The sequence below is a fragment of the Phalacrocorax aristotelis genome, chromosome 2 (genome assembly GCF_949628215.1).
Source record: "Phalacrocorax aristotelis chromosome 2, bGulAri2.1, whole genome shotgun sequence".
In the NCBI taxonomy this organism is placed as follows: domain Eukaryota; kingdom Metazoa; phylum Chordata; class Aves; order Suliformes; family Phalacrocoracidae; genus Phalacrocorax; species Phalacrocorax aristotelis.
In genome coordinates this window covers 7,519,953-7,534,010 of record NC_134277.1, presented here as the reverse complement: position 1 = coordinate 7,534,010, position 14,058 = coordinate 7,519,953, and the positions used below count along the sequence as shown (strand labels likewise).

Genomic DNA, 14,058 nt, shown 5'->3' with positions numbered 1-14,058 from the left:
CTGTTGAAATTAGGAATTTGAAATGTATCGCTAGCAAGATAAGAGGTGTAATTGCTAATTAGTGGTAGGACAGAGTGGATGTTTTGTACTAATACAAACTGATAATTAACCAGGATAAGAGGATTTGGGAATAGCTTTAGCTGATCCGTAGTCTTAGAGGGAATAAACCAAAAAAACATGTAGATCAAGTTGTAGAGTACACAGACTGACTCAGTTTTCTTGTAATTTTGTAAAGATTCCACATCTGGCATTACAGGTAGGAGTGGGGGAACAGGACGGTGGAAACAAACCCAAAAACACAATTCTGAAAGTACTAGCTATACAAAATGATCCTGCACCTCATGTCTTACAAATATGCTGACTTAACCACTGGTGATCTGCTAGCATCGAGTTCTGAAGTGTGGCAGCAAGTAATTTTAATTGCAATATTCTTTCTACAGGATGAATACTCCATATTTCCTCAGACGTACTCCATAGACATCAATGGCTACATTCTTGTTTATTCAGTCACGTCAATAAAAAGGTAATAAAATCTGTTGTGTTCTTCTGGTTCAGATATTAACCAGATACATTCTGGGTTCGCCTCCTGCCTCTGCTGTATTTTCTTTACATGTATTTAATTCATTGAATCTCTCCCATAGACATATAATGGAAATAAAAAAAAAAAAAGGTTCACAGAAATTTCCCGTCAGATCCAAATGTCACAGATATTTTATAGGTTAACATGCAAGGTACCATGTGAGAAAGGAGTCAGTGCTGAACTACATTCTTTTGAGGTGTAAGTAAAAGTACATAGAATGATTTCAAGAATAAGTAGAGTTCATTCCTCTAGCATCAGATACAAAGGCAGACTTAAATATGAACCAAAAGGGCACTGTTCATTTATGTGAAGTACCTAATTAGTTGCTAGATTGGTCCATCAGCCTTGTAGGTTGTTACAGTACTGAGTTTTCTTTGACTTCTTGGCTTGGATTGTTCTGGTTAACCATGATGTAAATAACACTATATCAATAGGTGACTTTTGGCCTGCAGACTCACTTTTGTCATGCTGCAGCAAATATGTTAATTGAAAAATTTCCCAGGGTATCTATTTCATCCTTGCTGTTGGCTGCAGTCCGTTCTGACGTAAGGACAGTGTCTGTCATAGCTGGAGTCAATTACTTGCAAGAAGCATCTCAGCCTTCGTAAGATTTTGTCATCTTCCATTATTTTGTCCTTTCCATCTGGTAGTCTTGTTTAAATACTGGTCATTTTTTAATAGATCTTAATTTTCTAGTATTATACGGCATCTTTGTTATGACAGCCAACATAATCCTATTTTTTAAAATTTCTGTTTGAGTAAAATGATTAAGACCTTAGGCCTTTCTCTCTCTTCAAGTAGGAGAGAAGTTGCTTCCCTTCTACTTGCAAGGAAGCTGATCAGCTTTTTACAAGCGCTGAAGCGTTCCATATCTTTTCCTCTGAATCAGACAGAATCGTTCACCCCAAGCACTCTTTAGCAGACCGTCATAAAATGAAAGTAGGACAATTTACCTGTTGGCTCTTCTGTGCTTTTCAAAGAGAGGATATGGTCTGGCTATAAATTTCCGTTGCTTGCAAGGTCTTTAATGTTGAACAGGTTTTGGCAGTCCTTCTTTCATTCTTGGCTTTCGTCTTTAGTTCTGAAACAGTGAAGGGTGAGCACATGTGATCTGGAGGAGATGCAACAGATGTTAGGCTTTCATGTGTGTCTGGAGATACTAGACTACCTGACCTCTTGTTTTTTAAACAGAGCTTCATTGTTGGTGATGAATAACTTATATGAAATAGGAGGTTAGTATACTCAGCCCTAGGTAGACAATCCTCCACTTCTAAAGGGAAGAGAAAAATGTTCGTTGGTAAATGGTACTGTGAGGACAAAAATGTCCTTGACTAAAATCAGCATAGATCCTTGGAGGCTTCTGCAGCTTGTGCCGTTCCCTGGCTGGCAGCTAAAGGACATGCTGATTCTCAGCTACTCCAGTTGTTGCCTCATGATGTCTTGAGCTTAGCAGCCCAGATAAAGAAATGAAAATCTGTTTTCAGTGCTAGTATTCAATCAATTAAAATAGAAGCCAAATTATGGCAAAAATATTAACAGGACAAGGTAAGTTAAGACTGTAGGTAGATAATATTTTCATCAGTATTTTAGTCTTGATCTGTTCATTTCTAGTTTTTTTTGTTCCTTCCTTCAAATTTCAAAGTATCAGCGATCTTGTCTTGTTCAATTCCTTATGGTCTGTATCAAGACAGTGTTAGGCAATACGAAAGGTCTTCCACAATACTCTGGTAGCTTACATGACTTGCCCAGGTAATCAAATTACAGCCACCATCTCTCTTGACTTCTGTCAAAGTGTGTATATTGATCTGAGTATTGATCCAGCAGGGGTGAAAGCTTTGACAGCAAACTTAATAGAAATGCCTTTTTAAAATTATCATCTTCCCTGCTAGCCTCCAGTGGGAAGTTTAAATGGGACTTGAGTAAAAGCTATTGCCCTATATTTTTCATGTTCCCAGGTCCTCAGCAGCAAGGTTACTCGAAGGCTTTTGCTCTAGTTCAACTTAATTAAATTCCAATTTTGTATCTTACTAGGTTCCATGATTTTGTGTAATGCCTTTATCTGACAGCTAGTAATCATTTGTTGTTGTATTCCACACATTGAGCTGTTCACTGTAACCCTATTTGCTTGTTACAGCTGGAAAGGACCTCTTACGGTCTCCAGATTTCTTGCTGTTTCACAACTGATTTGATTATGTTCTTTTCAGATTGGTCAATGCCTGTCTTAAACTCTGCTCTGCTCCCTCTACCCATGTGAATTTGGAAAGCTTTCTAGAACATTGAATTGATCTGATCAAGCCAATTTAATTCTTGGCAGTTCTTAGCAACTTGTTTCTGTCAGAATGGTTTGTGAGTTTAAGTAGCAGTTATCTTTTGGTTTCCACCTCGATCTGTTAACAAACATCAGCTATCTATTCTTAGTCTTTTTACTAAAAACTGAGCTTGTGAACTAGACTAGATAAGTAGAACTGGGAAACGAGGAACCTGAGTTGAACAAGAACACCTTGCAGCATTGTGCACTGGAACCTCAGGTGGGGGCTTGCTGGGGTGCTGTGCCATGGCATGGCTTTTTCTAGCTGTGCTGGGAACAGCAGGCCTAACAGTAGTGGAAAGGAAATGGTGATTGTATTGTGTTAGTGATTCAGTTACCCTGCGGCTAGTACGCTAGATCTTTCCTGTTGCTTCAGACTGAGAAACAGTTTTGTGGTCTGTAGCACAATTTTTTTCATAGTATTTTTATTCCTGTTTCAGTTTGCAGGGTCACCTACGACTGTATGTAGCAATGTCTCTCAACTTTGTCACAACCAACCTCTATTTAACTCTTTATTTTTGAAAAAATTACAAGAATGAAAGTCCAAGACAAGTTCTCAAGACCAGAATTTCACTAATACCTTTTCAGCATAAGCTCTTTGTAAACATAAAGTCCTTCGCTGATTCTACATTTTTATGTAATCAGTAGTGTAGTACTCGAGTTACTAACAGTGAGTTGCGCCAGACTAAGTCACGCTTTTGTTTGCAAAGAACTAATTTTCTTGATAGGATATACTCAAACTTTTAGCTGAACATGGCAAAGTATTGTGTTCTACTGAGTCTCAAAAATTATTGCTAAAGTCAGACAAAATAGCCTATGTGACAGAAAATCCTTTTTAAATATGGTAGTGTTTATTGTTCCAAAAGTGAGGAGTTTAATGATGCAAAGAGTTTGAATAGTGTTTTTTAGACACCAGTTCTTTTGAGAGCTCTGAGTTGGAAGTATGTTTGAGTGCTGCTCTATTTTTAAGAGTTTCAATTCTAATTGAAATGCAGTGCAAGTCAAGACGCTGCCTGTAGCTAACAACCTTGGAAGTTGGAAAAGTTTCGGTCACTTTTTTTGTTGTAAAATTATGCCTCTTTTCTGTGAACCTGTGCCTTTCTCTTAAAGCAAATCTGAGTTGTGCACTTCACCTACCAGCATTTGTACCATATTGTAATTAGAGGAGCACAGCATCTGCTTTTCAACCCTGTTTATAGCTTGTTCTCAGAAGTACTAAATGTCAAACGCAGTAGATTTTGTTAGTGAGGTTTTTGGCTTCTCGGTATTTCACAGTACTGCTTATCTCCCGTCATCCAAACTTCACGCACGTGGTAGGTGGACAGACAAGTATTTGGATAACCACTGTTTCTATACCATCTTGCAGAGAAATTTACTCACTTTCCATAGAAAATCAGAATTTGGGCTTCTTTTGGCTTTCACATAAATAATTCTGTATGAACTAAGTATTATTTTAAAAAGTGTTTTCTTTCAAGCTGGGGTGTGCTTAACTAAATACTTTGAAACTACTTTAATTTGACATGCTCATCCAGAGTTGTTGGACTGTAGCAGTTAAATATGTTACTGCAGGTACATGCCAGATGGGAGGTGGGAGGGGCTCTTAGTGATCCTGTGTTAGATGCATCAGCCGTGGGTAACGTTATTTCTGCAAGTATCACAACTGGGGAGGCGGTAACGGTAGGCGTAGGCTAGCCTTTGCTGCCTCTAGGACCGCTTTGTCTGTTGCACGCGAATCGGTAAGACTTTCGGCATCTTTGTAGTTCTGCCACTATACATAGAGTAAGTTTTAAACACAGCAACCTGCATATGCATTTAATTGCTTGTGTATTGGGTATTAAGGATAAACATTGGAGTGCATGTGTGACTTCATCCCTTTATTTTGCAGTTTTGAAGTGATAAAAGTTATCCATGGCAAGTTATTGGATATGGTGGGAAAAGTCCAGTAAGTAGTGACACTTTCATCTCATTTCATTGCAGGCATGTTACTAGTACTTTGTTCAGTATACTATAACTGTTCTGAAGTTCTGAACTTTCTTTCACAGAATACCCATTATGCTGGTTGGAAATAAAAAAGACCTGCATATGGAACGGTATGTGAACTCCAGTACGTGTGAAATGCCAGACAGGAGCCGACATTCCTGTGGCTTCAATGCGCTAGTTTTGTTCTTGGCTTTCTGTAACTAACATCAAATTGTAGGTTAAAATAAGGTACTGGCAAAGGAATTGTGTCCAGAATGTGAACTAGGAGCCGTGAACTTTTGTTGTAACGTTGACTTTCGCTGTAAGGTTCCAGGGATGGTCATTTAACACTCCCTCATCCCCCTCCACCCCCCACCCAAACCCAGCAAACAATCAACAGAAGTGTATTTTTCACAACTGTAAAATACCAGATTATATTACAGATTATGAAAACAAAGCGATACTTTGGGACGGCTGCTCTTTGGGGTCACATAGCGGTTTTACCTGGCCCAGTACAAATATGCATATTTGACAGCAACCAAAAGCAAATGCTCCAGATCAGGCTTCACGAAACATTCCTATTGCACGCATTTATGTGCTTCAGTACTCTGAGGACTTTCCTGACGTATCATATTCCAATTCTTTTGCAAGTTATAAAAAACACACTTTTTTTTTCCCCTTTGGTCAGGGTGATCAGCTATGAAGAAGGGAAAGCTTTAGCAGAATCCTGGAATGCAGCTTTCTTGGAATCTTCTGCTAAAGAAAATCAGGTAACAGATCTAAAACATTTGATTCAAGTAGCAATGTAATGGAATGACTCATAATCTCACTTAATAAAGGAGGTTAAAATATTTGCATGTACTCTGCAGATATTTTGTGTAGATGGTTGGAAACAAAATGACTGCGTTCAGGTTTATGTATGCAAGTTTTTTCCATGCAACTGTAAATGGAAGGAGGAAGTGAAGAACCGAAAGTTAAGCTTCACTGAATGCAGCAGAACAATTAGTGACAAACTGAAACTCAAATGCATGTGGTAGGTGGAACAGGGTCTGTGATGCGCTGCAGTTACCTTAAATAGGAGGTCATTACCGTTGCAGAGGAGTGAGCTGGTACGTGGGGATGAACCTCATGTTTTAAGGTGCCAGGCAAGGCTTGGTCTCCCTAATGTGATGTGTAATTGGGGGGAGGGGGGAGGGAACAAAAACACATGTAAACCCCCCCAAAAAACAGACAAACCCAAAACAAAGCAAAAAACCCCCACCGAAACCAAACCCAACAGAAAAATGTTAGAATACAGCCAAGGCTGTCAGACACCACTGTGATACAGCTGCAGCGAAGTTGCACAATCTGACCTAATGTAACCCACACACATTTACGCTTGTTGGTTTCCTATCACAGCAGGACAGTGTTTAATTATATGTTATTTAACATCTTAATCTTGGTTGCTCTAACTTTCTTTAAAAAGCTTCCTAAATACATTCTGGTATTTGAACTCGTTCCTGTGGCTGTTAATAATACTTTGTCATTGATTTGACACCTTGCATATCTAAGCTAAAGAGCCTCCTAGTTTGGGTCTGAAGTAATGGATAACTGCTGCAGATTGGGCTGGTAGTGGTGTCTTCCTGACACACACACACCCCCCCCCCACACACACACACACCCCATTTTTTTTCTTCTACTCTCTATAGGCCTCAACAGCATCAAAGCTTTTTGCTTTTTGAAAATACAGACATATAATAAGGTTAAGAGGACATTGTCAGGCTAGTTTTTAAACAAATGAGTCCTTATGCAGAAGAAACACTTACACTGTCTCATATTTAACCTAGCATATCACATCCTTGGCCTCCTTGATAACATGAGCACAATCAACAGGGCAATCCTGTAGCTAGGGCAGGACCTGTTTAGGCAGCCTTTCTTTCCCTCTCCCGCAAGCCCAAAATAAAAACAAATAGCTTTTGTCTGATGTCTGTTGTCAACAATTCTAAACTTAACTTGAGTAAAGTTGGATTTTCCCTGGAAGAAAAACATGGATTTTTTTTTTTTCCTCTCCAGATATGGAATACTAGGAGTTAGTTTATCAGTACTTCTGTTTCTGCTAAGACTTGCATTAACCTTGTTAAAATGGGCATGATGAAAGCATGAAATTTCTCAATATCTTCCCTCTATGCTGCAAAGCTTCAAATGCATACTCAAGGAAACTAAACTGACAGCATAAAGAATAGACCAGTTAAAAGCATCTGATTTTTCCCCACTTTATTTTAAACAACTTAATACTTCTGGATTAGGCAAAACTATTGCCTGTGCACTTTTTCTTTAAGCATGTGCTTGCAGTGTGTAACAGTGTAGCAATTCATATCTAGCAGAATGTTTTACTGATAACTTTACTGAAGTCTGTATTGTCCTTGGTTCAAGAAAAAAAAAGGGTGTATTTATGCAAGGAAGCTACAAGCTTTATGTGGTGCATGGCATGTCTTGCATATTAAATTGCTGCACTAACAAAGTCCCATTGACTGCCGTATATTTGTGTCTGCTCCTTAGACTCAGCCTATCTATATCAAGTTATGCTGCCAGCTGTAATTTACGTAGCAAACTTTATAGCCTTTGGGGAAATCAGAATGGCAATTTTATGTCAGATACTCAAAATTTTGTACATTCCTGTACAAATACCAGGAAAAAATCAGAAGTAGTATTCATTCTTGCTGTCAAGAGTTGTTCTTACCAGGCCTTCCTTTCAGCAGGATCCTTCAGGATAGCGATCACAGGTCGCTGTAAATTCTGTCCCTCTGGAGTCAGACGCAGGTTGTTAGAAACAGGTGCTTGAACACAAATTCCTCCTTCATGCCTCTTACATAATACACTTGGTAAATTTGTCTGGCTTCAGAAGTTTGGGAGATCGTATGTCACTTCTGAGATGGGTGCCCGCAGCATGTGACCACCTTTGAGGCTCTCTGGCATGCTTCCTTTGGAGGCTTGGGATGTACGGAAGAAAGTGTGAAGGAGCCCAAAACTGGGGCAGCTGCCTTAGTCTTCTCACAAACGGTTGTGGAGGAATGCTGACCTCTGAAGAGGTGGAAGATTGGGCTTTGAGAGCAAAACGTGGAGTCTAGAGCTGTGAGGTGCTAGGGGGAACAGGAGGCACCAGGTGTTGTAGCATCCCTTCCTGTGAGTTAGACCAGGAGCGCTTCTGAACTCAGGTGGGGTTTTATTGTCTAAATCCCAGCTTGACAGGATCAAAACAGCTGGCACGTAGACATCTGTCAAGACGGGGTAACTATCTTCTCTTACTCTGAAACTGTCTCTAGTTTGGAGGGAAAAAGTGGGCTATTTAAAACTTGGTAACAAAGCAGGTTGTCATTCTCCTGGTACTGAACATTCACCTTACGTAAGGGAATGCTACTGGAAAAAAGTCTGTTGGCACTTTTTTCTTGGAGGTTCATCAAAATCTTCCCCTGTACTGGCTTGGTGCAGCAAATGTAACTCGCCTATCAAGATTAAGTAAACTCCTTCTAGAACTGCATCAGACTCTGCTTTACAGAAAGCTGATTTGATGCTTAAAGTGATGAGCTGGACTGGATTGGGAATTTAGAGCTTAACAACTTCAGCAGCGAGATCAAACCTTCCTGGCTGGGAGGAAGTCTGTTAGTCCCCTCTCTCTGAAACCTAGCCACCTGTATTTGGTGGATGTGGAGCAAAAGTATGACAATTTCTAGTACGCTGGTCTGAAATTGTTTTGGTATGTGATGTTCTTTACAATATCAAGGAGAGTAGGTCTCCTTGCTACAGGGGTTACACCAAACTCGATCAGCTATGTGGTCTGTCCTTTATAACAGCTCTGTTTGCAAAGAATTGCTGAAACCAGAGACGGTATTCCCTTTAACAGGCTCTGATAGCAAAGGTTCCTTTCCTGATAAAAGGGGGTGGGAGAGCATTGATTCTTCTCCCTTCCTGCTTTTCCTATTTTAGAAAAACAAAATAATCCTTTTTGGAGCATCTGCGAGAGTTCTAGGAGCAAAGCCCTACAATATCGGGCAACTGAAATACTTCTATAGATGAACTTTAGCAAACTAGTCCTATTCTGCCAGGAGTTACCAAAGGGTACCACATTCCAGAAATAGCATGGCTTTGAACAAATGGAAAGCGAGAGAGGCAAAGATCAAAGCTGTGGTGAGGATAAATGGTAGCAGCTGGCAAGAGTTCCCAAGGTCAAATACATTTGCGGCTATGTATCAGCTTCTCCAGACAAGGGTGACCTGGTAGGGCTTTCAGAGGAGCCTGCTCATCAGCAACGTATCAGTCGTCTAGGGAGATCCCTGGGCTTTGAGAAGGCAATTCTGAGACTTAATGGAAAAGACCGCTTTCAGATTACTGCTGGGCTATTATTGTCATATCTTTTCAAGCTGCTTAATTATTACCAGATATGTTGAACTGCTAACTTCAGGAGCTTTGAGCCTTTCATGTGGAATTTCCTACTCTGTTTCATCTAAGCCATAGTATAATACTTCATCTTAATCCCGCTACAATAAAGTGGTAACTCAAATAAAATCAGAATCCAAATTGGTCTTAAACCCAGTTGAACCTGGGAGCCAACTTTCACTGGAAGAATTTAGGGAGTAACAAGCAGCCAAATTGTGTTCATCCAGTTACGCAAAATTCATTAGATAAACATTAGATAAACAAGGAAATAGCAAAATAATCTACTTCTCACCAAAACAGAGCTCTCTTAAAAAGCAATTGCTTGAGCATTGCTTCGTTTTCAAGAGTAACTTCATTGTCCAGCTCAGACGATGCAGTGCTCAGTACGCCCTTCAAAGTGGTTTGGGAGCTTTGTGTCCCCCCCCCTCCAGGGGTCTGACATGTTTACTTGGGAGAGTGTGTTTGGACTAGCAAAGGATGGGGGAAAGAAAACCTCCCTTCCTTACCTGACTACTGTTCAAGTTCCTTTGCCCAGTTCCGTGCCAAGATAAACTAGTTGAGAGTTCCCTCTTTGAAAGAACAAAACAGTTACATAGTTGAGAAATACAGCGTACCAGAGGACGAGCCGACTCCTGGAGGCTGTGGGCTGGGTTTGGGTGTCTGCACCTTCCTGGCGTCGCGTTCGCTCTGCGCAAGCAGGGAGTCAGGAATTGCACCTCCCGAGCTGTCTGTCCCGCTCGCGCCATGGGGCACATCTGCAGAAGCAGTTGAGCCTCTGGTGTCTCTTGCACAGCGCTAGGATCTCTAGGCAGCACGCAGTGCCTAGGCTGACATCTATTTTGCTTCCTCAGGGGAGAAAGGTAGAAGAAAGCCAGATGGCTTTCTGTAGGCTAGGTGTGACCCACATTCTATAATTGGACCATATGGAGACAGATGCGTACGAAGTCTGGCTGTGTTCGTTATTCCTTGTCAGAAAACACAGCTTCCTGCGTTGTTTAAAAGCTCATTCTAAAGTACTTCAGCGTATTTGGGCTGAATTACAAATTCCTAAGGGTTAACTGTAGGACAGAGATTAAACCTCAGTGAATACATACTTTCTGTTAAATGAATTAACAAGCCCTGCGAACTCCTACATCTGTGTGTTTCAAACAGCACGTCTTTGACAGAGAATATACAGCTTCTTGGTTGTCAGAGTAAGTTGTAGTGGGTTGGTATTTTTTTAATAGATGCTTTGAAGCAGGAATATTAAGAACTGTGCGTTAAAATTAAACCATTGAAAATGTCAGTTCCAAGTAGGGAATGTTGGTGCAGTGCATCTGTGAATTGGTACATCACCAAGTTTTGATTAAGGGAAGCTCTTCATGAGGGTACTGGTTTGGTAGCAATTGCAGTCCTGACCATGGTTCTTGAGTCTAATTTGCCCAGCAAGTGCATTGTATAGTGCTGGCCTAACGAGCCACTTCTGCCAGAGTCAGCTGGGATTCCAGGGACACTTCATTACCCAGAGGAATACTCTATTTCCAGCTGATGAAGTATTTTAAATAGTTCCAGAGATAGTACTGTGCACAAATGGCGTAAATATGGGAAACTTTAAAATTCAGTCTAATCTTGTTAAGATTGCTCTAAGGTTGTTGTGGGGCTGCTTTAGTCAATAGGATTAATTTGGAAGTGATCCAATTAAGAATTACACCTTGCAGAGGCAGAAAAACATCTGCCAGGTCAGAATACATAGCCATAAATCACAGGGTGCTCTTCAGCCTGCTGATTAAAACCAACAAAACCCCCTTTTTATCCTCTCTCGTAATGTGACTGCTTTTATATAATGAATACATTTTCCTTCTTAATAAGCTATGCTTGGAATTTATGAAACGGATGGCTAGAGGTTAGATAAACTTAAAACGGCATGTCTGAGACGATCAGACCGTTTCCAAGTTAAAGATTCACATGCTGAAGTACTGGTCTTCGGTGAATCTTCGGCTTGAAAATACGGTAGAGAAGAAAAAAGCACTTCAGACTTGTCCTTGACTGTAGGATAGATTTAGTCATCTTAAATTATTTCTAGGCAATCTCAGATGCTGCATGTTATGTTGGAGGGTAGTGTACAATTATGAAACCCTTAAAACTGAGTGAATCCTGAAAATACTAGATTAACAGTGTAAGGTACTTACTACAAGTACCATTCCTCATGTTGTCCCAGACACTTCACTCTCCCAGTCTTTCAGTATCCTTAAAAACAAACAAAACCCCACCAAAAACCAAACTATGCTGAATTGAATCCTTCCATAAAATTTCCTTTGAAATTGTCCTTTCCTTTTCCTTGAATCACTGAAGCAGTCTGAATCCTTTCTTAGTGTTTCTGTTTCAGTTAAACTTATTTTCACACAAAATTATATCTTTCTATGCTGAGATTTTTAACTCGTACACACTAGTGTGTGCGTCTGGGGCAGTATCGCCCTTCTGAGCCCACGCGCTCTGCTTCGTCATCTGGAGTTTCAGCAGAGGAGAGCCTTTTCACCAGAGTGCTTTGTGCTCCGTGTGGAGGAAGGAGGCTCGGCGTAGGCCAAGCGGAGTTGACAGCAGAACAAGTGGCGACACCTCTGAGAGTCCTTGCTGCCTTCCCTCCGGAGCGGAGAGACCCGTAGTGCCTGTGGGGCTTGCAATTTTGCAGAGTACTCTGTTACAATCCTGCATGTTCCATACAGTAATCCAGGATGTTTGTGTGAGCCTGACCGTGTTGGCAATGGCTACCCTGTGGTTCAAGCTGTTTAAAATGCAAAGCCCCTTTCTCTCAGAAGGACTCTATCAATGGATACTGCTTAATATTAGACAGTGGCTAGTTTGGCTGATGTTTTCCCCTCCTGTCCTTGTACCGTGTCTAATATTGGCCTTACCTGTAGGTAAGATGACAAAGTCAGGAATATTGAAGTAACCCTCACACTGGGCTGTGCAAAGTCAGTGTTTAGAGCGGAAAAATCTGCTGCCTTCTGTAATTACTTGGAGTCTTAAAGACTGTTTAGAGGAAATGAATTGGTTTATTCTCTGGAGTAGCACAGCATGCAAAATGATCGATGCTGTCAGTCACTCAGCACAAGCTTACGATTTAAAATAAAGCCGAATTACAGTTACCAGCTCTGTTGTGAGTGTAGCTTGGTTTAAGCTTGCCTTCCCTGCAGCGACAGAGAAAATAGTCAAGGATCGCTGTGGAGAAAGGGGTTACGCTTCTCTTCCAAAAAGTTGTGTTCAGAACTGAAATTACCATGTTTTCCCTCTGATTTTTGGAATAAGTGCTGGACGTGCATTTATCCTTTGGTGTAGCCAGTAAAACTGCTAGCATTTTTTAATTATTTTTTTTTGTTTTGCAAGTGGGCGGTCTCTTCTCACCTACTAATTGTGAACTTTCTCTTTGCAGACTGCCGTTGATGTTTTTAAGAGGATAATTTTGGAGGCAGAAAAAATTGATGGGGCAGCTTCACAAGGGAAGTCTTCATGCTCAGTAATGTAATTCCACTGCAAAACCTGAAACACTGGGAATACATTCTACCTGAAGAAGCAAAACTGCCCATTATCTTTAAGGATAAACTATGCTTCTTTTTTGTTTTGTTTTGTTTTTTTTTTAAGTTTTTTTTTTTCTTCTGTTAACCTGAAAGATAAACAGTTGGTTTGGAGCCTTTCCCTTCAGATTATGTTAAACTCTGACTCCTGTGCAAATGGCTTCACTTCCATTTTCAAATTTTAAGCAATCATATTTTCAATTTATATATTGTATTTCTTAATATTATGACCAAGAATTTTACTGGCATTAATTTTTCAGTGTAGTTTGTTGGTTAGAATAATCATCAAAATGATGCATATTGTTACACTACTATTAACTAGGCTTGGATATCAGTGTTTCTTTGTGTTAAATGTATACTTGTAAATAAAACAGCTGCAAACCTTATGTTCTGTTTATAATTTTTTGTTGATTACTCCATATCAACTTCTTTTTGTGAAAAATACTCACCTGCTGTGACCTTAAGAGGAGGCGTGAGATCCTTGGAGCCAGTCGATAGTTTGACTATTCTTTGGGAAGTTGGTCGTGAACCATTTTTGCCACTAGAACTCCCGGCTGGCCGAGCAGCACGGCGGCGCTTTGGCCCGTTCGTGGGAAGGAGGCACAGGTGACACCTTTGATCTGGAAGGGAAGGCTTGGGTTTCCAGTCAGACAGCCTGCGCTGTGTTTTTCCTCCTTAACTAAGAGTTATGGAGTAAAGGGTAGGTAGATCTGGCCCAGGTAATGGGCCGGTATTCATCCGTGCTACAGACTCTTCACATGGGCTTGCAACTAGGAACGCTTTCAGGACGGAGTGGATTGATCCAGGTCACAAGCACAGACTTGCGAAGAAAACGAAAATGTCATTTAAAACAAATGGCAAGTCCCAAACAAATTGATGTGGAGGCAAGTGGTCTCCTGGCCTCTGGCTGTTGACAGTGTCAGGGTCCCAGTGCAGCTCTGGCAGCTTCCCCTGACCAGTTGCAAGCTTTTGCTTGGCTTTTGGACTAGAGGCTTAACAATCCTTAATCTCGTCAGTCTGCAAACAAACTATACCAACTCTATACTTTAAGAATGTGCAGTTAACCCACTTTGTATTTAAAAGTGAAACAAACCCCGAAACAAATGAGGTTGATGTGGGGATCATTTAATTAAATGAAGTGTTTCTCATGCATTTTTGTGTCCATTTGAAAACTTGATTTCTGGAAGGAGTAAAACGGAGGGGAAGCTTGCAGTGTTTTTGCAACCAGAATTAGCTTTTGCACTTCG

The 14,058-nt window shown here is 40.6% G+C and overlaps 1 protein-coding gene across 2 annotated transcripts in view; it reads left to right on the top strand.

Moving 5' to 3' along the window:
- Nucleotides 1-13,197, top strand: part of RHEB (Ras homolog, mTORC1 binding) — a 42,952-nt gene extending 29,755 nt beyond the window's left edge. Inside the window, exons 4-8 of one of the 2 annotated variants that reach the window (XM_075082279.1) lie at nucleotides 441-523; nucleotides 4,774-4,830; nucleotides 4,931-4,978; nucleotides 5,536-5,617; nucleotides 12,670-13,197. In XM_075082279.1, coding sequence (XP_074938380.1) covers nucleotides 441-523; nucleotides 4,774-4,830; nucleotides 4,931-4,978; nucleotides 5,536-5,617; nucleotides 12,670-12,762 — 363 coding nt within the window. In that variant the 3' untranslated portion in view covers nucleotides 12,763-13,197. The remainder of the gene's footprint in view (nucleotides 1-440; nucleotides 524-4,773; nucleotides 4,831-4,930; nucleotides 4,979-5,535; nucleotides 5,618-12,669) is intronic. The other variant, XM_075082280.1, reaches the window with a different exon arrangement.
- The last annotated feature ends 861 nt before the right edge of the window (nucleotides 13,198-14,058 follow it).